Genomic DNA, 22,174 nt, shown 5'->3' with positions numbered 1-22,174 from the left:
AGGTCCTTCTGCACTTCCTTCCATTGCGTTCGTGGGCGCCCTTGCTTTTGTTGTCCACCTATGGGTGCTGAGTCGAAGGATATTTTCACCGGAGCGTCGTCATCCATGCGTACAACATGTCCAAGCCAGCGCAATCGCTGTATTTTTATGCGCTTAACTATGTCCATGTCGTTAAAAAGCTCATATAGTTCGTCATTATATCTTCTACGATACCCGTCGTTCACGAAAACAGGGTTTTTGTGCAAACTTATATTACAGGTGCTATAAGGGGTCAAAGTCGGGTCTTCGAGAAATTAGAAACCTTATATTTCAAACGATTTTGAACTGATTTTTTAAATTGGTATCGTTGTAAACGTGATTAAACCTCCTTTCTTCTGATATGCACATATATGTATACTTGGTATGTAAAAATTTCAGCAAAAACATTTAAAAGAAAAAATACTTTTTTACAAATTAAAAACATTTTAAACTTAAAAGCTACTAACCGATTTAAAAAAAATTTATATCGTTTTAAACAAGGACGTGAACCGGATGAAAAATTTGTTTGGTTCGGTTCAGCGGTTCGAACCGTTTTTGCACTTTTGGATTGGTTCGTCAAAGCGGTTTTTTGGTCTTTGAACCGGGGTTTCGGTTCGGTTCAACGGTTCGAAAAACATAAAAATTACGCGCAAGTTTAAGTGTCAAGTGTCAAGTGCAACAACGCGCAAGGTTAAGGGTCAAGTGTCTGTCAAATGAGATGGGTTGCCTTTACATATGATATTGTCACATGATGGGTATTACCATGTTTACCAAAAAGAAAAAAAAGTGGGTACATTTATCTATTGAAAATTAGTTGAAACCAACCTTTCAATCTTTATAGAAAGTGGGTTGCTTTTCTTTTCGGACCAAACATTTGTGGAAAATTTCGGTTCGGTTAATGGTTCAGTTAATACTTATTCGTCCTGGTGCACCCAAAACTTAAATTTTTTTCTATTCTACAGAATATTTCCTTATAATTGATACCCATATTGTTAATCTGCAATGCATCGAATATTTTGAATAATTTGTTTGTTCAATCATATTGTAGAAACTTCAAAGTCCTTAAAACTATATATAATACTATATTTGGCCCCCAGTTTTGTGAATATATTGATTTTTTCGTGTGTAAAATTGACTGACGCACGGTGTATTGTACAAATAACTTCGAAATATAAGAAAAGCAATTACGGAAAAGTATGCCATGGATTGACTTGTTTCGTTGAAGTTGAATAGATATATATCTCCAATTGTAGAGTCCCAAGAGAATAGTGCATTTACCTATGACTCTTTGACATAATGGAATTAACTAAAATATTTACATATATCTAAAAATTTATTGCACGCCCCTACTTTCGTATAACGGTATATTTAGAAACCCTGAAAAATGTGCTTCTTCGGTGACTAATGAAACCATTCCGCTCCAGTTTTCACGAATACATAAATGGACTCAAAATGGGCGTTGCTCAACTAAATTTTGTTTGTATGTATGCGGTGGAAATGTGAAAATGCTTTTACTGTTCTAAATTTTCAAATCGCTAAAATGGAAACCCGAAAATGATGCTGTTTGAAAGAATCATGTTACTTTTTTCTTTGTATTGTCAATTACCTTATTTGACAAGTTGACCCCAGCCGACAGCTGTTTTCTCGCTAATAAAATTTGACGAAACACACTCGCTATCGAATGCCATGATCTCAAAATAAAATTTCGAATCGAGTTGCGTTCGATATCGAATGCTGCGATTCTCGCCCTGTTACATTTGAGTTGTTTTCGTATTTTGTTTTACTTCGTATTTGAAATTAAATTTTGCAATACAGATAAATGTGATGATGTAGAAATAAATAAAATAAAGTGAAGGCAAAGTTGAAGAAAAAGACGAAAATGAAAACAATGAGAATTACATTAGAAAAGGGTAACTGAAGGGATTGGAAAACTTATTGAAATTTTTCGATAGGAATCGCAATAAATTTGGTAATAAAAATATTATTTATAGAAAGTTATCAAGTTATCGAATCAGCGAAGTTTATAGCTATCGAAAATTTACCCAGTATCTAGCGTATCGAATTATTCAAATTGATCAATGTTTATTAAATTGTTGAAATTTATAGACACAAAAACTTAGTTGTCGAAATCTACGGATAGTTATCGAGCTATAAAACTTTATGGGATTATCGAAATTTGTAAAATTAATGAAATTTATTAAGTTCAATTACCATTATTTATAGAGTCAACGAAATTTATAGAGCTATCGTAATGCATCGAGTTCTTTGAATTATGCAGTTATCGATTTTTATTTGCTCACTGATATTTTTCGATTTAACGAATCGATGTTTTTGGAATTTTCAAAATATATTGAGCTATCAAAATTTCAAGGGCTATATAAGTTTATCAGGTTATCACTACTTATCGAAATTTATAGTGTTATCAGAGTGTAGCGAGTTATCGAAATATCCAAGTTAACCAAGTTATCGGAATTTATAGAGGTATCCAAAGTTTATCGAGTTACCGATTTATATCGAGATATATAGTGCTTCTCATAAAAATAGAAAAGCCGTTCGGGGTCGGCGTAAAACTGTAGGTCCCTCCCCTTTATGTGACAACATCAAGACGCCCACCACAAAGCGGAGGAGAAGCTCGGCCAAACACTAACATATGTGTAATCGCCGTTCTATTATTATTATTATACGTTGATGAGTTATCGAAATTTTTAGAGCCCTCGAAATGCAAAATTATCGCAATTTATCAAAACTAGTCAAGTTATCGAATTGTTTCAGTTATCGCACTTTAGTGTTTTTTAAATTCATCGAATTATCCATGTGTATCAAATTATCAACAAACTGGAATTTATCGGATTAATTCCAAGTTCTGCCCAAGTCCTCCAAAGAGCTTCAAAGATATAGGAAATTGTAGTCACGTTTAAGTTCCAAACTAATTTTGTATCTTATAAATTAATCGACCTGCTAAATTAGAAAACCTCTCCAGGTCTCTTGAAAAAATAGAGTTTCGACAGTAACTGGAACTCCTAGTGTAGTATTAATATTAAAGCATACATTTAGGAGGCATTTCCGTTCACTTAACAAACCTTTTGCTATGGTAAGGGGATCCTTTAATCTTATCCCACTGTGTTCAAACTTTGTATTAACAACAAATTGTTTCTGGATCGTAACTAAACTGTGGGCTAGAAAAAAAGTGGATTAAAAAATACTTAAGACCAACCTAATAAATATTGATTTTGATTAAAATCGTAGATCTGTTTTTACATATGTATTGCGGTATAAAGAAATACATATGTATGTATCACTAATAATCATACACATTTTCCACATTGTCCTTCACTGTTCTAATATACCACGCGGTTTTTTTTTCGCCAAGGTATTCATAAGCTTTTATGTTCGAACAAAAACCTAACCCAGATTTGCTTCACGGAAGTTGTGAATGAATAAACATTTGGGGAAAATATCATGTAATACATGTAAACTCCAACAGGATTCTACTCTGTATGCCTGTGTATGTAATTATATTTGAAAGCAGCAACAAAATCACATTACATACCAATGAAGCACAGCACAAAATGTAATGATGGCAAAAACACAGCACCAATTCATTCATAACTAAAAGAGGACATTGAACTTCTGCATGTTGTTCCTTTACACATCCCTACAGACATACGTACATATGTAATGTGTGCGCGTGCATAGGTACCAATCTTATAAACAAAATAACAGCTGAAAAAGACCGTAGTATGCAGAACATTAACAGCAACAAAGGGCTGTGTGCTTTTGGGCATGAATGAGAGATTCGAAAGTTTATTGGCCGTTAAGTGCGCGGAGAACGAGAGTGAAACCTCACTAAGGAGTGTTGATTTAGACTGGAGTCGAGTGTGTTCAACGAAAATGAATGAGGTATTTTACCGAGTATGTATTGGTTGTATTGGGTTTGAGAGCAACAGGCTGCGTGGCGTGCCGGTGGTAGTGATAGTGGTGGTGTTGAGTTCCCTTCGCATGCCTGCGGTGTAAGTGTATTGTTGTTGCCACCCACGCACGTTTGTTGACAAACAAAAGTGCAACACGTGCTGCCCAAAAGGGCGACATTTTGTTGCTGCAAACTTGCTTACTTTCGCTTGTAATCGTTGTATTAGTGTAAGTGTGTATGTGTGTAGCAGTTGCCATACGTAGGCGCGCAAAACGTGTGGGGCGCAGGCGTCAGTATAACTGTAAATAACACCACAAGCTGTCAAAGCTGTCAGTAGAGTTATCTGTGTTTACTATATACCACTGCGTGTATATGTTGGTATTTGAGCAGTGAAATGCTTTTGTACAATATCGATTTCTACAGACCGTCATCACAGTTGGATACAATGTGAATTGCTGCACGGTTGATTCGTTTGGTGAAAAAATGGCAGAAGCATAAAAGTGGCTTAAAAATGTTTAAATAAAGCAAAAATAATGCAGTATACGCGCAAGGCGTAAACCAAAATAAGGAAAAGTGCACAAATATTTAAGACTGAGTTAATAAGTTAAAAAAAAAATAGAGTCTACTTTGGGGCGTGCAACAGCAAGTGAAATAAGCCAAAGCCTTTGGTAGTGCAGTTTATATTTATTTCTTCCTAATTTATTGCATTTTCCCTTAGAAAGCGAATAAACTTTTGGGTAGTGAAAATATCGAATAGCAAAAAGCTAAGCATTTATTAAAATCCAAATTCAAAACGCTAGCAATATGATTAAAATGCGACCATATGTGCCATCGAATCGTATCGCCGTACGCGACTCCATCGACGAGGAGATCAGTGACGATGTGGATGATGACGTCTTCATTAAGGATGCGCGCACCGCCAAAGTAAGTATCCGTAGACAGAAACATTAAATTTACACATAGTATGTACTGAGAATCTAAGTGAAAGTAATTAATGTCCTTCTACACACACACACATACAGTTAAGCGAAGAAAAGGGCCTCAAACGTCCGCTAATGGCGCCGCGTCGCAAGAATGGCAAATTGCACAACTCCGTGCCGATTATGATGAAACATCGCCGCTGTTGGCGTTGTTGTGAGCCTTTTTGCTATGGCCTTGCCGCACTCACTGTCCTCATTGCCTTGATTAGCCTAGCAGCGCTCATTTTGACTATGTTCCCCATACCCTTGCAACGCATCAAAGTTTGGCTGAAACGCGATCCTACAGCGGCCGAAGGTGTCGATTATGCTGCGCTAAGTGGCGGCGCTGTCCAATCGCTTACACATGGCAGCAGCATGGGCACAGAATTTGTGCCCTGCACTCAAATTAGTGTACAGCGTATTTGGACGCAAACTTTTCCGCGCATGAATAGCGAGAGTCCGGTGCGTAAGGCTGATTTAGATGGTGACGATGTGGAGGATATCATTTTTGGCTTCGGTGTGGGTGAGTGACAGTTCAAAATGCAGTTGATGCTTTTGTGGTTATTTAAATTAATAATTTGATCTTCCAGATGACAATATCCAATATGAAGGCTTCGCATTGCCCAAATGCAAATCGGCGCAGGGCGGTGACGAGGTGCCTTGTGAAGGTGGCGTTATTGCGATAAATGGCGCAACAGGCAATTTACTCTGGCAGACATGGAGTGTGGCAAATGTTTTCTCGCTGCTCTGCACTTTGGATATCGATCGTGATGGTCATCCCGATTGTGTGGCTGCCGGCCGGCTGGGTGTAAGTGTTTCGCTACAGCGAAGTGTGGGGGAAATTTTGGATTTTGTAAGAATAAGGAAAAATTCGGAAATTCTGTGGTACAGGCATCGCTAGCGCACGCATTCTATAGCAGTCAAGCTAAAACTGATTGGAAGACGATTCTAATACATAAATATTTCCTTTGAAAAACATGTTCATACGAGCTGAGATCGGTTCAACACATTTTGTGTATGGTAACTGCTTCTTGTGTAACCCAGCAGAAAATCTATAATTACTTCTTGTGTGTACAAATCGAAATTTCTGGACTGGTTCAAGGCCATTTCACGGCCATTTCGGGAACCATTTACGACCATTTCCGGATCATTTCGAAACATTTTGAGGTCAATTTCCGGACTAGTTTATGACTGTTTAAGGGACCATTTTTTAACTAGTTCTGGACTATTTTGAAATTAGTTCATAACTGTTTTAGGACCATTTCGGTACTTTCCGACCATTTTGGAACTAATTCTTGATGATTTTGTGGCTAATAAGAGACCAATTCGAAACCATTTCAAAACTTGTTCGAGATCATTTCGGAACAAGTTCGAGGCTTTTCGATTGTTTCGGGCCCTTTTCAGGACTATTTCTGGATCATTTCGGGACTAGTTCGGTACTATTTCAGGATCTGTTCCGGCCTATTTCAGGACCACTTCGGAGCTATTTCGAGTCTAGTTCGAGCCTATTTCAGGACAATTTCGGTACTAGGGTTGGAGAATAGGTCAGGACTATTTCGGGATTATTTCGGGTTCCGGATCATTTCAGGATAGGTCACGACTATTTTGGGACTGGTGCAGGATAATTTTGGGAATAGAAAGGGACCATTTTATGACCGGTTCAAGACTTATTTGAGACCTTTTCGGGATAAGACCACTTCAGGACTCCTTCAAGATAATTTTGGGACTAGTTTGGGATCATTTAATTTAATTTTAAACTAGTCACGAAATAGCCCTGAACTATGCCCGAAGTAATTTTGAAAATGACTGGTTTCTAAAAATGAATAAAATGACTAGTTTCATATATTAAGTTTTAATTTCTAACCTAACCTACATATTTACATATGTTTGTCACTGAATCGCCTAATGCGTTGCCAGTTTGCTTACATACTTATCCAATTTCATGAGTACCTGGCACTAACGCCTTTTTTCATTATGTCTTCCAGCTCGATGATATTCATCCAACATTTTGGTGACCTCCGATATGTCAGAATAGGCTTTAGTGATGACCTCTATCTGCTACTAAATACCTAACCCCGAAGAAACAGGAGATAGTACCCGAAGACTGAATGTGGTCAAAGCGCTGCAAAAGAGTTGTACATACAATACAAAATCATTCTTAAATTTATTGGCCGTCGAATTCACCTTGGCCTCTGGTGCTTTGTGATTTGGTAGGCGACTGTTTGAAATAGCTGTCAACACAAAAATATTCGACAAATTAGGCAGAAAAATAGGATGGTTCCTAGAAAATCAAGTATTAGGTTGGAACTGGACGCCACATACTCTAGTTGTGGGGGACTTATTACTCGTAATATGCCATTATAGACGGCCGGGTATTTCATTCCTTTCCTCGGAAACAAGTTTGAAAGAATAACCGACTGAACAAATTGTGGAGGTGGAAGAGTAGCTATGCCTACCAAACTGGTGTAGAAGTGTAGCCCAAGGGGTTTCAAGCAGCTTAAACTTATTCTCATTGCGCCGGATTCTGCAGAGAGAACCCGTTTGTATAACACAGTGAGCTCCGATGACGCCGTCAAGAACCATTACTACAAATTTTTGTAGGTTGTTGTCTAACCGCAGCAATGACATCAGGCTACTTTCTGGGTACGACACTTGTCAAAACCGATTGCGATTCCACTTGCACCAAATAGGTGTATTCAAAGAGTCGGAATGCCGGCTATGCCTTGAAGATGATGAAACTTATGAGCATATTCTCTGTCAATATCCTGATTTGTCCTGACAAAAATTTATCCACTTTAAATCTTCAATGGTCCAACCCTTTGTTATAAAGAATTCGCCTATTAAGGCCCTTTTAGGATTCATTAGGGAAGTCGAAGGTATCTTGGTCATACTGGGTTAGGGACTCCCTTTAAAAGATACGAAAGATCCTTTAGGTCGTGTTATCTCTTGTTTTGTTAGACCTAAGAACTAATTAACCGCAGCCACACTTATTTGCAGACTTGTCACCCTTAAGAAGTGTTTGTATGCCTCGTTTATCGGCATATATGTGCCATGCCTGTCTGGTATCCCCGCAAAAGGTGACGTTTACATAGCCCATTGATGCCAACGCAGCGCGGCATTGCTAAAAAATTTGTCTGGCTATCGACGAAGATAGTGACTTTTCCGGATGAACGCCGAGTAGTAAATGAGTAGCTGGCTTCTCTGTAGCATAGGTTTGTAAGAGGGTGCTATCGGTTGGCAAACGAAAATACTGACTGATCTGTGAGACTCTGAGTGAAGACTTACGCCTTTATGTTGTTTACGTACAGGTCATTGTACCATTATCTGACATTGGTAGACTTCTGCACCATTCTTCTTTGATCGGACCTCCATAGGTACTTTTATGTTGAAGTTCCCAATCCAATCTTTGATTCCATTAAGTCGAATCCAGAGTTGATGTATGCCTAAAGTGTTCGGTTTCAATATGTTGGCTTCTGAGGACGTTTTTTGAGGCTCCACAATGAGCGTGTAGCGGTTGTAGATGAAAAATCTTGTTTAGGCCTCGAAGATACCCTACTCACCACTGCTTGCGAGCTTTTTCATTTTGCCAATAGTTTTGTTGTTATTCCCTTTATCAAGAGCTTTTCATAAGACAAACGCTCCCAAAGATTAAAATTGGTCTGATGACGGTGTAGCACATATCATAGGCAGCGTTTTCACGTCAGTCCCCATTGCTTGTAAACTCTCTGCCCTACATTCTTTTTCAATTCGATTTGGAGTCCAATATAATGCCTCGGCATTTCGCTTGTGCATAAGATAAATTCTGTTTTTGAGAGCTTAACCGGTAATCTGTTCTTGTTGGAAGAGATGTCATCCAGAGCTTTTAACATTAGGTCATAGGGTATTGGTGTACAGTACTCATTGCCATCCGGCAAATACCTCTTTTTTTGCCGACTTCGGTAGTCCATGAAACGATTAAGATGTGTCTATCCTTAAACAGATATTTACCCGTTTATTTCAACACTGTACCAAGGATGGCTCTGTAGCCATAAGAACCAACGCGGCTACTTTTGAAGCGATTCAATAGAGGTTCTAGAGTACGTGAAGCCCTGAAAGACAGAGCTTTCGTGCACCTCTTCCCCGACTCAAATTTAAATGTATCGTCTTTATAGAAATTTCTCTAATACAACGAACAACTTTTTCTCTCACAGATGATCTTCGCCATCAACGGCCGTAATGGCAACAACATTTGGGAGTTCCGCGAGGTTGAGGTGGAAACAAATTCGCCTATAGTAATGGATCTATATACGATTAATATCGTACGTGATTTAGATGGTGACGAAATATCTGAGATACTCGCAGCACATCTCGAAGAACGTGAAGAATCCAAAGCGGGACACATTAAAATCATTTCCGGCAAGACAGGTAAAGTTATACGCACCATACCAACACCTTTCAAGGAGGAAGTGTTCGTGCCACTACAAGTGCTCACCAAAGAGGACGGCACTGAGTTGCTGATGATCACTACAGGTGGCCAAAATACACCTGGCGGCGTTTACACAATAAGACTGCTGTCGCTAATGCAGTTTACAAGTGAAAAAGAGTTTACGCCGCTATTCCAAAGTAAACACACCGGTGTCATGGTGCCGGCGGTGATTACCGACATAACCGGTGATCAAATTTCGGATATTGTGGTATCGTCATTCAATTCGACTGTGTTTGCTTTTGATGGCCACAATTCCAGCATGTTGTGGAACTACACATTTCCGGCAAGTGAAAGCGTAAGCACCATTGTGCCGGGCCACTTCAATCACGACAATGTGACAGATTTTATGGTAAAGTATAATACTGGACCCGGCTTTCCAGTTTACTATTACTCTCAAACGACTATATTGGATGGTAGAAATGGCAAACCATTGCTGGATGCGATGATGACCGACTCAGGCGGTTCGAACAGTTTGTTGGGTGGCGTTTCGGTGTCACAAACTTTTGGTGGCGATTTCTATTTGCATTGGCAAATGCAATGTAGAAATAAGTACGATGCGAAAGATGCCTATGAATTCATACCAGGTAAGTTTTATTGGAAATACAAAGAGTTAAAGTATTGAAATGGTGCATTTTTTCTTCCGCGCTCAGACAGCGACATCATACTGCAGTCACGTGCGGACACATGCCGACTGCGTTACAATACCTCGACTGTACTTAAACTTTATGCGATAGCGCGCCACATCGAACCGCCAGGCGCAGTAATTTTTAGTACAGGTGAGTGTGATGCATTGGGTAGCAGACAAGACTTAAGTACATGCGTTCTTCTTTCGTTTTTCCCTAAAAGACGATATTGACGTACACCTTAACCACACACAACGCCCGCAATATGCCAAACAGAATTCGAAATCTCCGCTTAAGCATCCCAAACTTTTAAAAAAGCTGTTAGCCAATCGCGATGAACTGCTGAAGAAAATCGCAGCCGGCGCTAATTTAGAGAAACTGGAGCAGGAAGCGAAGTTTGAGACCGCCGCCAACTACAAGGGGAATCCGTTGCGGAGTTCTTTGTTCGACCAGAATTCATTGCAGGAAATGCTTCCGAATAACGAAATACCCGCCGAAAATATATATGAACCTGCCAAGCAAAATGGTTATGCCAACTACTACGCCGGTGGTTATGGCGCAAATGGCAACGTGCCGCTGCGTGAACTGGTATTAAAACATATATTTTAAGCGCACGTCTACCTTCAGCCTATTCATACTTTCTTTTTTTGTTCTACTCCTTCTCAGCAAAAGGCCTACGAGTCTGATACGGGCGCACGTGTGCCCGAAGACTACGACGCACTCTATGCCGACAATGACAATGAAGTGCCTCTATCGGTGCCGCAGAATGAGCATCCCATACGGCTACGCACAAAGTATCCCGGCAATCGTGACGTGCGTAGCGATATCACCTCCTTCGAGGATGAGCAAAATGCTACGCAGACAGTACCCACTGGCGGTGTGCCACAAAATAGTTTGGAGAAACAAGAGCCACTTAGTTTGTGGGATCTCGAAATGGAGAAGGAGGAGCGTGATGCAATTAAGGAGTCGCACAAATACGATTACTCGTCTACGCGTGATGACGCAATAAAGAAGAGTAAGCGTGGTCGTCCCACGCGTGATAATACTGCACAAGCGCAGGTGGCGGAAGATGCCGAAACAACTTCGGGTAGTCCTACCACTGGCGCCGGTGAATCGGATGAATGGTTTTTAGCCTCGATCTCTTCAACGGGTGTGCTCTTGAAGTCGCTAAATGGCACACGCTCTTCTATAGATTTTGCATTCGTTGTGAATATACGCGAATCGGAAACATATCCGCCGCTCTTTTTGCCACAGGATCTAAATTGTGTGGAGGAGAAGATAAGCGCATATAAAAGTGAGAGCAGGATGTTTTAGGTTGTATGTGCACACACAAGATTGTGTAACTTCTTTTTTCTTCTATATTTTAAGGCTACACTCTGGACAATCTACGCATACTGCGCAAACAATTCCTAAAGCAATGTTTAAGTGATCGTCTGGTAAATGTGACGCCGCATGTGCCGCAATATGAATCACAGTTGATCGTGACACGCATCGGCATTTCGTGCACGTGTCGTACACTGCGAGCGGGAGAGGTGTGCTCCGAGCTGGATGATATACAGACGCAGCGTTGGACTGAGTACATGGGCAATGGTGGGCATGGTTACTATGCCAATTAGAATTAGGAGTTAGTTAAGGCGAAGATATACTAGTGGGGGGTAAGGAAGAAAGTTTGACTATGTAACTAAATTAATTTAATTTTTTCTGATTGCACAACAGTAACAACTTCTTTAGTTTCTACTTTTTGGGTTCTGAAATGCATTTTTACAAATTATTTTGTGTATGTCAATGTTTATCGTCATTGAAAAGTATGTATTTTTACTTAAAAATGTCCTCTATGCTATACGCAACTAAATATTAAACAAAATAAAAAACAAGTTTTAAATCATCAACCAAGAGAGCCGTTTTTCACGCTCAAGTTCTGAGTTTTGAGAATAATTTTTATGTGACGTCACACTGGTGCATTTGCGAGAAATTCTAAAACGCGAGCAAGAACGGTTAGTTAGTTATTTAATTTTCTGGGTGTACTAGAACAAGAGACATCGCGACCTAAAAGATCTTTTGTATCTCTTAAAATGAGTCCCTAGCCCAATGTGGCCAAGTTGCTTTCGGCTTCCCTAATCAATCCTAAAAAGGCCTTGGTAGACGAATTCCTTATAACGAAGGGTTCGACCATCGAAAATTTAAAATAAATCAATCTTTGTCTGGCTAAAGCCGGACAGTGACAGAGAATATGCTCCGAAGTTTCATAAGCCTGGAGGCAGACCCAGCATTCCGACTTTGTGATCGTATCTATTCGGTGCAAGTGGAATCGCAATTGGTTGTGACGGGTCATTTCTATTTGCTAGCAAATGTTGTTTCTGTAAAAAGGGTAGCCAAAGAGCCTGGTCTGTCTAAGGCCCCCACCACTCCCATGTACTTACTGCGTTCCGAGTGTACCCACTCAGTAATTATGGCTCGCGAAGAGGACTAACTGATACACAGAATGGTTTAGGTCACGAAAAGGCAATCAGCGATACTTCACGTGCCAACTCGTCAGCGGTATCGTTGCTTTCGATTCCGCAATGGCCTGGTACCCAGCACAGTGTTACCTTGTTTTTGGTTGCCAAAATTTGTAGCGTGTCAAAGCAGTCTCTAACCAGCTTGGATTCGATAGTCCTGTTTTAAAGGACCCGGATAGCTGCTTGGCTATCTGAAAAGATAACTAAAAATTCGACCTTTAAACGCGTTTCAAGGTTTAATTTTGCGCAGTCTAAGATTGCGACTATTTCAGCCTGAAAAACCGTGGGACATTTGCCAATGGGAATCGCAAGTTTGGTCTAGGTCCAAGGATACCTGCGCCCGATCTGTCCGCCATCCTTGAACCGTCTGTGTACCAGTGTATTTATCTGAGATCAAGTGCAGGGAGCCCATTTGTCCAATCTTCGCGATCGGGGATTATCACTTGGAATTTTCTGACAAAGCAGACTTCTTTAGTTATGGAATCAGAGATTCCGCATATTACCAACCCTGGTATCGTCCCAAGAGTACCTGCATGAAGCTTCTTTGCGAAGAAAGCGTATTTAGATAGTCGAAGTTGCAGCTCCTTCATGGCTGCTGTTTCCTGGATAAAAATATGGGGAGGAGTCCATCCCAGGAGCGATCCTAGAGCCGCAGTTGAAGTTGAATACATTCTTATAGATCCTTTGTTCTCTACATCATGAGTATATGAACATATGTAGAATAGGTAGACAGATAGAGGTGTGCTCTACGACATATTGTACCCTCTTCTCTTCACAACACCTCATTTAAGCCCAGACCCCTCAGAAAGTTCAATAGCGCATTCGGGGGTAGGGAGTGGATGTGCTTAAGCTGTGGCCACATCGAGCCTAGACTCCTCTCACGTCTTCTGCAGACTGATCGCACTCGGTGAGAATGTGAAGCAGTTATTGTTGGTCAAGCTACTGAGCCTGCGAAGATCAATAGCACACATGCCCGACACATGTAGGTGATCCCTTAATCTGCAGTGTCCTGTAAGGATTCCTGTTAGTGCACGGATGTAGTTTAAACGCGAGAGCTGGCTGGTTAAAACTAACTCCACGTCTCCGCCTTCTACTAAACATCTGTGAAATTTCTGTTTTAACTTTGGCCCGTTTTCTGATGTCTTAATATATCATTTTCCAACTGGCACCAAGCCAATGAGATCGATCTGTACCCAATGTAAATAGCGCGGTAACATGAAAACTGAGTTGTCAAACTACGAAATGACTGCTGATGTTAAGACAGCGATGGTAAGAAATTCGGCAAGACAGGTTTAACAGTACAGAATCTGTAGAAGGTGGAGACGCGGAGTAAGATTTTTACGTAGAAATAAAAACCCAACAAAATTCTACATATGTAAAGCTGTGCTTTGGGTAATCGCTTATGGCCTGTTTTTGCTTACGCGTAAAAGCACATTTAGCGCATTTAGCTCTAAATGCTACTCTAAATGTACATTTATCCATACAAAATTCGTCACCTAAATGCAACTAAGGGCCGGTTGTTCAATGTCTGATTAGTACAAATCGGAGGTAGAAGCTCCGGTTAGATTCAACGACTGCTTTATCGATCACATGTTATATACATGATGTCGAAATCGTCGATAATGATGTTTAACCGGCAAGTAGTGATAACCAGACATTGAACAACCGGCCCTAAATGCAACTCCATTTTTGCATTAAAGCTGAAATTAGTCAAGAACGTAAACCTGCCGGTACGTAAGCCCGAGTCAGCTGACACGATCTGTCTTACCAAAGCGCCATGCAAATGAAAACTCAACACCGCAGAATTTTCCGTGTCAGCTGATTTCTCCTTCTTTAAATGGTTGCCACTTCGTCAGTTTTACAGATAGTAAAAAAGATATAAGTTCCTATTCAAAATATATTTAAAATATTTGAAATTTAGTATTGAATAAGGTTTTTGTTGAAAACTAAGTATTTTATATTTAGCTAAAATCTATTATAGCACGAAAAATTGTAGTTGAAAGGGTAAGTTTATGAAAAGCCATTGATGAGTGGCAACAGTGTAGTAAGCAACACTGAGGGCTCCAGTAATCGACAAAATTCTGCGTACACAGACTGCGTTTAAGTATACGTTCTGCGTTCTCGACTAATTTCAGCTTAAGAATCTAAATGCTAAAAGTAACAATGTGATCTTCCAAAATTTCCACGATTCGAACATGGTTTAATGAAAAAAAGTGGCAACATTGCTTTTTCGCGTAAACAGTGGCTAGCTGCGTTTCAATGATCGCCGATCAAGATTTCGTTTATTATTTTACATTATTTGGATAAACAAAAGTTACGCAAATTCGACAAGGATGTGATGCTGATAGAAATCTGGATCAATTTGTGACCAACTCTGTTCGTTTTGTTTCCTAATTAAGTAAGGAAATTTTAATTGACAGCAGCGAAAAAATTAATACATACACTAACAAATTTTTGGTTATGGTTAAAACAATTCAAGTTTTTGTATTGAATTTTTGGTTTAAAATGTAGTTTTTCCTTTTCAGTAGGGTTTTTTGCACATTATCTTTTCCGTGAGAATTGATCGTAATAGATGCGGATCTGAATAAGCGACTGGAACACGGCTCTTTGTCAAAAGCATACGATTTCGAACTCACGTAACTGTACATTTGCTAAATGCGATAGCATGAACGCTCTTCGAAAAAAATATGTTCGAAAGCGCTAAATGTTGGATTTTAAATGCAGCAAAAACGCTGCATTACACGCAAAGAGCTCATTTATCCTTATCTGATAACTCTCATTCAACGCCAAGTATGCCTAACTCAGCTAAAACGCAGTTTACGTAATCTAAGTCTAAACTGGTACTGAAAAACTGGCCCTTCGAATCCTAAGCCTCTCTTTTGCAAAGTTTTGGAATCTCTTCTTGTTGAACGCTTTCGATTAACTGTAAATTTAGAAACCGCAAAAAATGTGCTTCTTCCGCTCAAATTTTCAAGAAAATGGGCGTTGCTCAACTGAACTTTATTTAGTTAATATATGTACTTATGTATGTATTTGTTTGAAACTACTATTTCATAATCAAAAATTTCCGAGCCTTGGACATCCGTATTTTAAACCATTTACTACTATTTTGAAAACTTAACAAATTGGCGTGCCCAAGTCCTTAGTTCCTTAAATATTATATAAACACCCGAAACCATAAAAATCTTTGAAATAAATCTCGTCTAATTTTTATTAATTTTCACTTGGTCACTAAAGTAATGAAGAATTGAAAACTTATATGGGAAAGCCATTGCTTTTGTAAGTTTTTCTAAATATCTCGAAAACTTGCAGTGAAAGTATTGAAATATGATATATGAACGTGAGGTACTAAATTTAAAAACATTTCACTTGATATATCGTCCAGTTTATAAAAATTAACGTATACCCTAGATATTACCAGCCAAAGTTTAATTTTCCAAATTCATAACCTTCGAATGAATTGCGCGGGCTAAAGATATGTTTTGACTTAATCCTTTGTGGCCAATTATTATTGGCTTAGATCTGAGACAACATAATAGCTCTGATCCAGTACTCCATGCAACTTTTAGTTGCAAGTAACAATCGCCTGGTGTGAACGGCCTTTCAACTAATCGCTCCCAATGGAGTTGGGATGCAGCCAACTTTTGATTCAACTTAATCGATGTTCAGACACGAAAGCTTTTGTTGCGGCACATGCGAGCACAAATCAATACTTGAACAGTGTAAAAGCAGTCTAAACTAAAATAATTCACTGTGAATGCTTTTTGGCACGCGAACCATTCACCATTATTTGACAGTTGCCCATTTATTCAAGCCGATAGCAGTGACGTCGGCAGAGGCAGCGGCAGCAATTTACAATCAGGCGAACGCAGGAAAATAAATTATTTCCAAAAAATAGACAAATGCTTTGTCAATAAAATAGTATATTGAAAGAGCTTTTAAGATGGGTATCTTGGAGAAGATCTCAGAAATTGAGAAGGAAATCGCGCGCACGCAAAAGAACAAAGGTAAGTTGGAGACGAACCAGCGGCCTTGGTGTGGTCGCGCTGCACGAGACGTGCGTGCTCCGCTGGCAAATGCGTTTTTTTGTTTTTGGCTCTAGCAGCTTAATAAATGCTTGTAGGTTAACAATTTTTATGAAAATAAATAAAATGAGCCAATAACTTTGATCAAGTATAATTATACACAATCATACTAAATAACTGACGAATTAAAAATTTATAGCTGCTGAAGATTTGACCTATTTTAAAATATTGTTTATTGGCGAAAAATAACATTAAAAGTTATTTGTCTTTGCCAGCAACTGAATACCATTTGGGTCTGTTAAAGGCGAAACTTGCCAAATATCGTTCGCAGCTGCTGGAACCAGCCAAGAAGGGCGAAAAAGGTGAAGGTTTCGATGTGCTCAAAAGTGGTGATGCGCGTGTTGCATTAATCGGTTTTCCATCCGTGGGTAAATCTACTTTGCTCTCTACGCTCACCAAGACCGAATCGGAGGCGGCGAACTATGAATTTACGACTCTTACCTGTATACCGGGTGTCATCGATTATAAAGGTGCCAATATACAGTTGCTCGATTTGCCGGGAATTATCGAGGGTGCTGCTCAGGTAAATATATCTACTTACATTCAAATACATACATAAATTGCAAATAGTTGCAAGAACTAATCATAAAATTTATTTCTTTTATTCAATTTAGGGCAAAGGTCGTGGTCGGCAGGTTATCGCCGTAGCGCGCACTGCCGATTTAGTCATTATGATGTTGGATGCCACAAAACCGAATGTTCATCGTGATTTGCTCGAACGTGAATTGGAATCGGTGGGCATACGACTGAATAAACGTAAACCAAACATTTACTTCAAGCAGAAAAAAGGTGGTGGCCTAAGCTTTAACTCTACTTGTTCACTGTCACGCTGCAATGAGAAAATGGTACAAACTATTTTACACTCATTCAAAATTTTCAATGCGGAGGTACTTTTCCGTGAGGACTGCACCGAAGATGAGTTTATCGATGTGGTGACGGCGAATCGTGTGTATTTGCCCTGCTTGTATGTGTACAACAAAATTGATCAGATTTCAATTGAGGAGGTTGATCGCTTGGCGCGTGAGGCTAATTCGATTGTGGTCAGTTGTAATATGAAACTCAATTTGGACTATCTATTAGAGGCGTTGTGGGAGGCGTTGCAGCTGATACGCGTTTATACGAAGAAACCTGGTGCACCTCCAGATTTCGATGATGGTTTGATTTTACGAAAGGTAAGTTGCGTGGCGATTTAATACTACCAACTCATTGTAATGTCAATTATATATATATTTTTTCATTATAGGGTGTCACCGTAGAACATGTATGCCATGCTATTCATCGTACATTGGCTGCTCAGTTCAAGTATGCGCTTGTCTGGGGCACCTCTACTAAATATTCGCCACAACGCGTCGGTATATCGCATATTATGGCCGACGAGGACGTAATACAAGTTATTAAGAAATGATAAATGCCGATGATATATACTAATTATTGCGTTGAGATTGTGTTAAATGTTGCTTACGCATTGGCAAATTGCAGGCCTTCCCTTAAAACCTTTAATTACGTTTATTATTAAATCATACAAAAATATATATAATCGAAAAAAATTGTTCAAATTCTGAGCAAATTATCTTTTATATGCAATTTGAAGAAATATTTATCAAAGATGGAATATATTAGCTTGCTAAATGAAAAAGATGGTTGCTGAATAAAATGCTAAGCTATAGCAGATTTAGGCATGTTCTCATTTTCGTTGTTGGAGCTTCCGACAGGGTAGAAGTATGATTTAGTGTGTATTACTCATACTTTTTGTTTTAAGAAAGTTATAAAGAAATGTATGAAGTCTTTTTATGCAGCCTCACATTTAATAAATTTAACAAATCTTGTAAAATATTCAGCAGTGCATGCATTTAAAATTTTCGTGTTATAAACTTCAAAAGAATTGTATTTAAGCTTAGGGCTATTTTTGGAAAAACAATTTACAGATCCTCACATCTAATCAGACCTCAAGCTCAAATACAACTTGTACTGCTCCCGATTTGAAAACAAGAAACTTGCATTCAATTCACTTTTTTATTCCAAAATGATTGCAAATATTTAGTAGTAAACTTGCTTCTGACAAAAACTACAAAAAAGCTCTGAAAATATGTAACTACAACAATTTTGCAAAATTACTGCCAATGCTAAAATGTACAAATTTTTATTTACTGAACTATTTATTTAGTTTTCCCCATTTATGTGTTGCCTGCTCCCGCTGCTCTCCCACTTGCACCTGCGGCTCCAGCGGACGCATTGCTAAAACTTTTTCCAAATGCGCCCATCGCTGAAATATTAGAAAAAGGTGTCGGTCCACAGGTGACATTTGTTGTGTCGACTTTGCTTTCGGGATTGTCGATCTTCGAAAAGACATTCGATGTGTCTCGCAGACGATACTTTCGCAAGTTGAGAAATTGTTCCTTTTGTGTTTCAACTTTTTGATGCAGTTCCTGCAAACGGCCAGCTAGTGAAATAAAACTCTCATTGATTTGGCGGAAACCACGTTTTATATCCTCCGGCGACACCGTCTGCGGGTTGGTTAACGAACGCATGTGATGTTCGGTAAGCGCTATTTGCTGTCGGAAGTTAATCAAATCATGCTCATACTTGGCAACCAAACCCTGAAAAAATTGGAAAGGTGCAGTATTTTCGAATTGCAAGCCAGCTGGTGTATCTTGTGTGCGCTGAGCCATTTCTACTGCCTGTATAGTTTTCGAAGTTTCCTTGCGCAGCAATTTTATTTGTTTGTAATTAGTGTCCACTGAGTTGGAGATCTCTTGAAGGGCCCATTGAATATTGGTTATTTCGTTGGAAACATTGGTTAGCTTCGAAGTCGATGTACGTCCGATATCGGAAGAAAGTGTCTTTTGCGCTTTAATGTGTGATTTTAGTGCGTCCACGGTTTTGGCAATTTCGTCGGGCACAAGTGTTTCTTTCACCTGAATTAAAAAAAATGTAGAGAAAACTATTATACGGGCGTATACAACATATACTTTACCTTTACATCTTGCTTCAAATCTCCTGCTTTTGGCTGTGTTGCACTTACATCAACTCCACCTAAGCCAATAAATGGTGTAGCCGATGCCGTAGTTGAGGTGACTGTTGGTTTCCACATTCCGGCTGACGCTACAGACGTGGTTGTTGTACCGAAATTCAAGCTAGCCGAGGTGGTTGTAGTTGCTGGTTTGCCAAATGCCAAACCACCCCCTAGACCACCTAAACCCCCTAATGACGGTGCCGTAGAAGTCGCTGCTGTTGTGGCAGCTGTGCCGCCTAGCCCACCAAAACTAAATGCTGGCACTGGATTCGTAGCAGTAGTTAATGTAGCTGCTCCTCCTAGACCGCCGCCAAAGTTAAACGAGGGCGCTGCACTACTTACTGCGGTTGCACCGAATGCTGGTGCTGCAGCCACAGGTGTTCCAAATGTGGGTGCGACAGATGCTTGTGTAGCGCCAAAGGCGGGTGCTGCAGCCGCCGCAGTTGCACTAAATGGTGCTACGGTAGCTGTTGGTTGCGCGGTGGCACCAAATGCTGGCGCCTGTGAGGTAGCGGCTGCACCAAAAGCAGGTGCTGCTCCGAATGCTGGTGCAGCGGCGGTGCCGGCGCCAAATGCGGGCGCCGCTGTTGTGGCTGCAGCACCGAAAGCAGGCGCGCTGGTTCCACCCGTTGCAGTTGGTGCACCGAAGCTGAAACCCGCAGCTTGTTGTTGTGATGGTGTTCCAAACGAAAATCCCGACATAGTTGCTACTTAATTCTTTAACTGAATGTACACCAAAGAAAATTTTATATACGTTTTGTAGCTTTTTTTTGGCTTTTGGTGAAATAATTTAACAATCTCGTGAAACTTTTTTAATTTTACGCGCGTGCATTTGCGCTTGTTGACTGTGTTTGACAGATAATTGCATCCAAATTTTCACAGGCGATGAATATAAGACCTATTGTGAATGACTGAAATTCACGATATCTGAAAATGGGTACCCGGTATGAAGAATCATACCTTCGGTACTTGGTCCTAATAGCGGTCTTCTTACAGTTTTCTGAATAATTTTTTATACATAAAATTTAAGTTAGTATAGAATTAAATTAAATGTAAAATGAAATTAAATAAAATTAAACACCGGGAGGTAAAAATTTGTATTAAAAAATCAAGAAATAAAGTAAGTTAAAATAAGAAAATCCAGCAAAACCAAAATAATATGAAAAATAATGAACGTCTATAAAATTAAATATTAAAAACCAAATATAATTAACATATTATCAAATAAAAACGAAAAAAACAAAGCAACATTTTATGAAATATAGAAATTAACAAGTTAAAATATAATAAAATAAAATAAGAAAATCAAATAAAACCAGTACATGAAGAAAAAATTTAAATAAAACTCAACAAAATTAATTAAAAATAATTCAGTTTACACTAAAACTCATAATGTATTGGGAATTAAAATAAAAAGTAAAATGAAATTAAGTAGACGAAACAGAGAAAGTAAAATTTTATAAAAAGAAGAAATAAAAACATGGAAAATGTGATAAGTAAAATAAGCATATTAAAAAAAACCTTACTATGTGTTAAGAAAAAAGCAGAAATAAACAAAAACAACAAATTAAAAGGCTTAAAATTAAATAATGCAAAAAAAGAAAGTGCGCCTGGTCCACACCGGAGAAGTGAAATTTACGTTACATATCTAGTTGGTTTCTTGACCAATATACATGTACATACATACATACATATGTACGTATACATTTCATTGGTTCATAATTGTGAATAAAACGACAGGACTTAATATAATCTTACAAGCTTAAGGTTATATTTTATCTTTTTTCTACTTTTATCCCTACCTCTACCCTTTTCGTTCTAATATCGATAACAAAATTAATAAAAATGTCGATAACAGAATAGATAAAAATATCGATAAAAACATACATATATAATAAAATCGATAAAAATATCGATAAAACATGATAACAAAATCGATTATTATATCGATACAAATATCGATAACAGCATCGATAAATATGTTCATAAATATATTAATAACAGTATCGTTTTTTTGTAAAAATAATAATATCGATTATTACATCGATAAAAATATATTTAAATAATCGGTAACAAAATCGATTCAATATTATGTACATAGATATCGACAAGTATACAGAAAATAATATCGATAGCAAGATAGATAAATATAACGAAAATAACCTTACCATTATATTAATCTCTATTCCTCTATCTTCATCTTAACTTTTATAGGTATCCTCAACCTCTCCAAACCTTTATATTAATCTTATTCCTCTATCTTCATCTTTACTTTTATCGGTATCCTTATCCTCATCCTTTTTCTTTATGTGTATTATTTTCTTCATCTACATGCTCCCTTTCACCTTTGCCCTTAAAGTTGTAGGTAAAGTGTTTAAATTTACCCTAACCCAACGTCTCCACCTTCTACTAAATGTGTCTTAACATCTGTCAAATTTATGTTTTAACTTTGTCCCGTTTTCCCATGTGTGCAACTTGCTGTCGATAGCAGCAACAAATTTGCGGCTTACGATATATATAAATGTCCTACGATGCAGCGATTCTATCATTCTTGCATATGCCACCTGACATAAGACGACGCACAAATTTGGAGTGAGATTTGG

At 38.7% G+C, this 22,174-nt stretch overlaps 3 protein-coding genes across 3 annotated transcripts; 2 read left to right on the top strand and 1 right to left on the bottom strand.

Annotated features, from left to right (window-relative positions):
* Positions 1 to 4,318: 4,318 nt before the first annotated feature.
* On the top strand, positions 4,319 to 11,864 carry LOC108365518 (uncharacterized). Its single transcript, XM_017619562.1, has 8 exons — positions 4,319 to 4,852; positions 4,951 to 5,410; positions 5,478 to 5,695; positions 9,078 to 9,936; positions 10,003 to 10,128; positions 10,199 to 10,563; positions 10,642 to 11,269; positions 11,344 to 11,864. The coding sequence occupies exons 1-8, from the start codon at positions 4,733 to 4,735 to the stop codon at positions 11,589 to 11,591; spliced, it is 3,024 nt and encodes a 1,007-aa protein (XP_017475051.1). The 5' UTR covers positions 4,319 to 4,732; the 3' UTR covers positions 11,592 to 11,864.
* Positions 11,865 to 16,282: 4,418 nt separating this feature from the next.
* Positions 16,283 to 18,229, top strand: LOC108365507 (developmentally-regulated GTP-binding protein 2). The gene is made up of 4 exons (XM_017619552.1): positions 16,283 to 16,480; positions 16,774 to 17,081; positions 17,173 to 17,730; positions 17,802 to 18,229. The coding sequence occupies exons 1-4, from the start codon at positions 16,417 to 16,419 to the stop codon at positions 17,961 to 17,963; spliced, it is 1,092 nt and encodes a 363-aa protein (XP_017475041.1). The 5' UTR covers positions 16,283 to 16,416; the 3' UTR covers positions 17,964 to 18,229.
* A 68-nt stretch (positions 18,230 to 18,297) lies between these two features.
* Positions 18,298 to 20,486, bottom strand: Nup58 (nuclear pore complex protein Nup58). Its single transcript, XM_017619542.1, has 2 exons — positions 19,533 to 20,486; positions 18,298 to 19,473 (listed from the first exon to the last, which is right to left on the bottom strand). The coding sequence occupies exons 1-2, from the start codon at positions 20,271 to 20,273 to the stop codon at positions 18,733 to 18,735; spliced, it is 1,482 nt and encodes a 493-aa protein (XP_017475031.1). The 5' UTR covers positions 20,274 to 20,486; the 3' UTR covers positions 18,298 to 18,732.
* Between the last annotated feature and the right edge of the window lie 1,688 nt (positions 20,487 to 22,174).

Source organism: Rhagoletis zephyria, unplaced genomic scaffold (genome assembly GCF_001687245.7).
Source record: "Rhagoletis zephyria isolate East Lansing unplaced genomic scaffold, Rhagoletis_zephyria_1.1 Rzeph_scaffold_00037, whole genome shotgun sequence".
NCBI classification, from domain to species: domain Eukaryota; kingdom Metazoa; phylum Arthropoda; class Insecta; order Diptera; family Tephritidae; genus Rhagoletis; species Rhagoletis zephyria.
The sequence above is the reverse complement of the archived record's forward strand: the minus strand, read 5'-3'. Positions and strand labels throughout refer to the sequence as shown.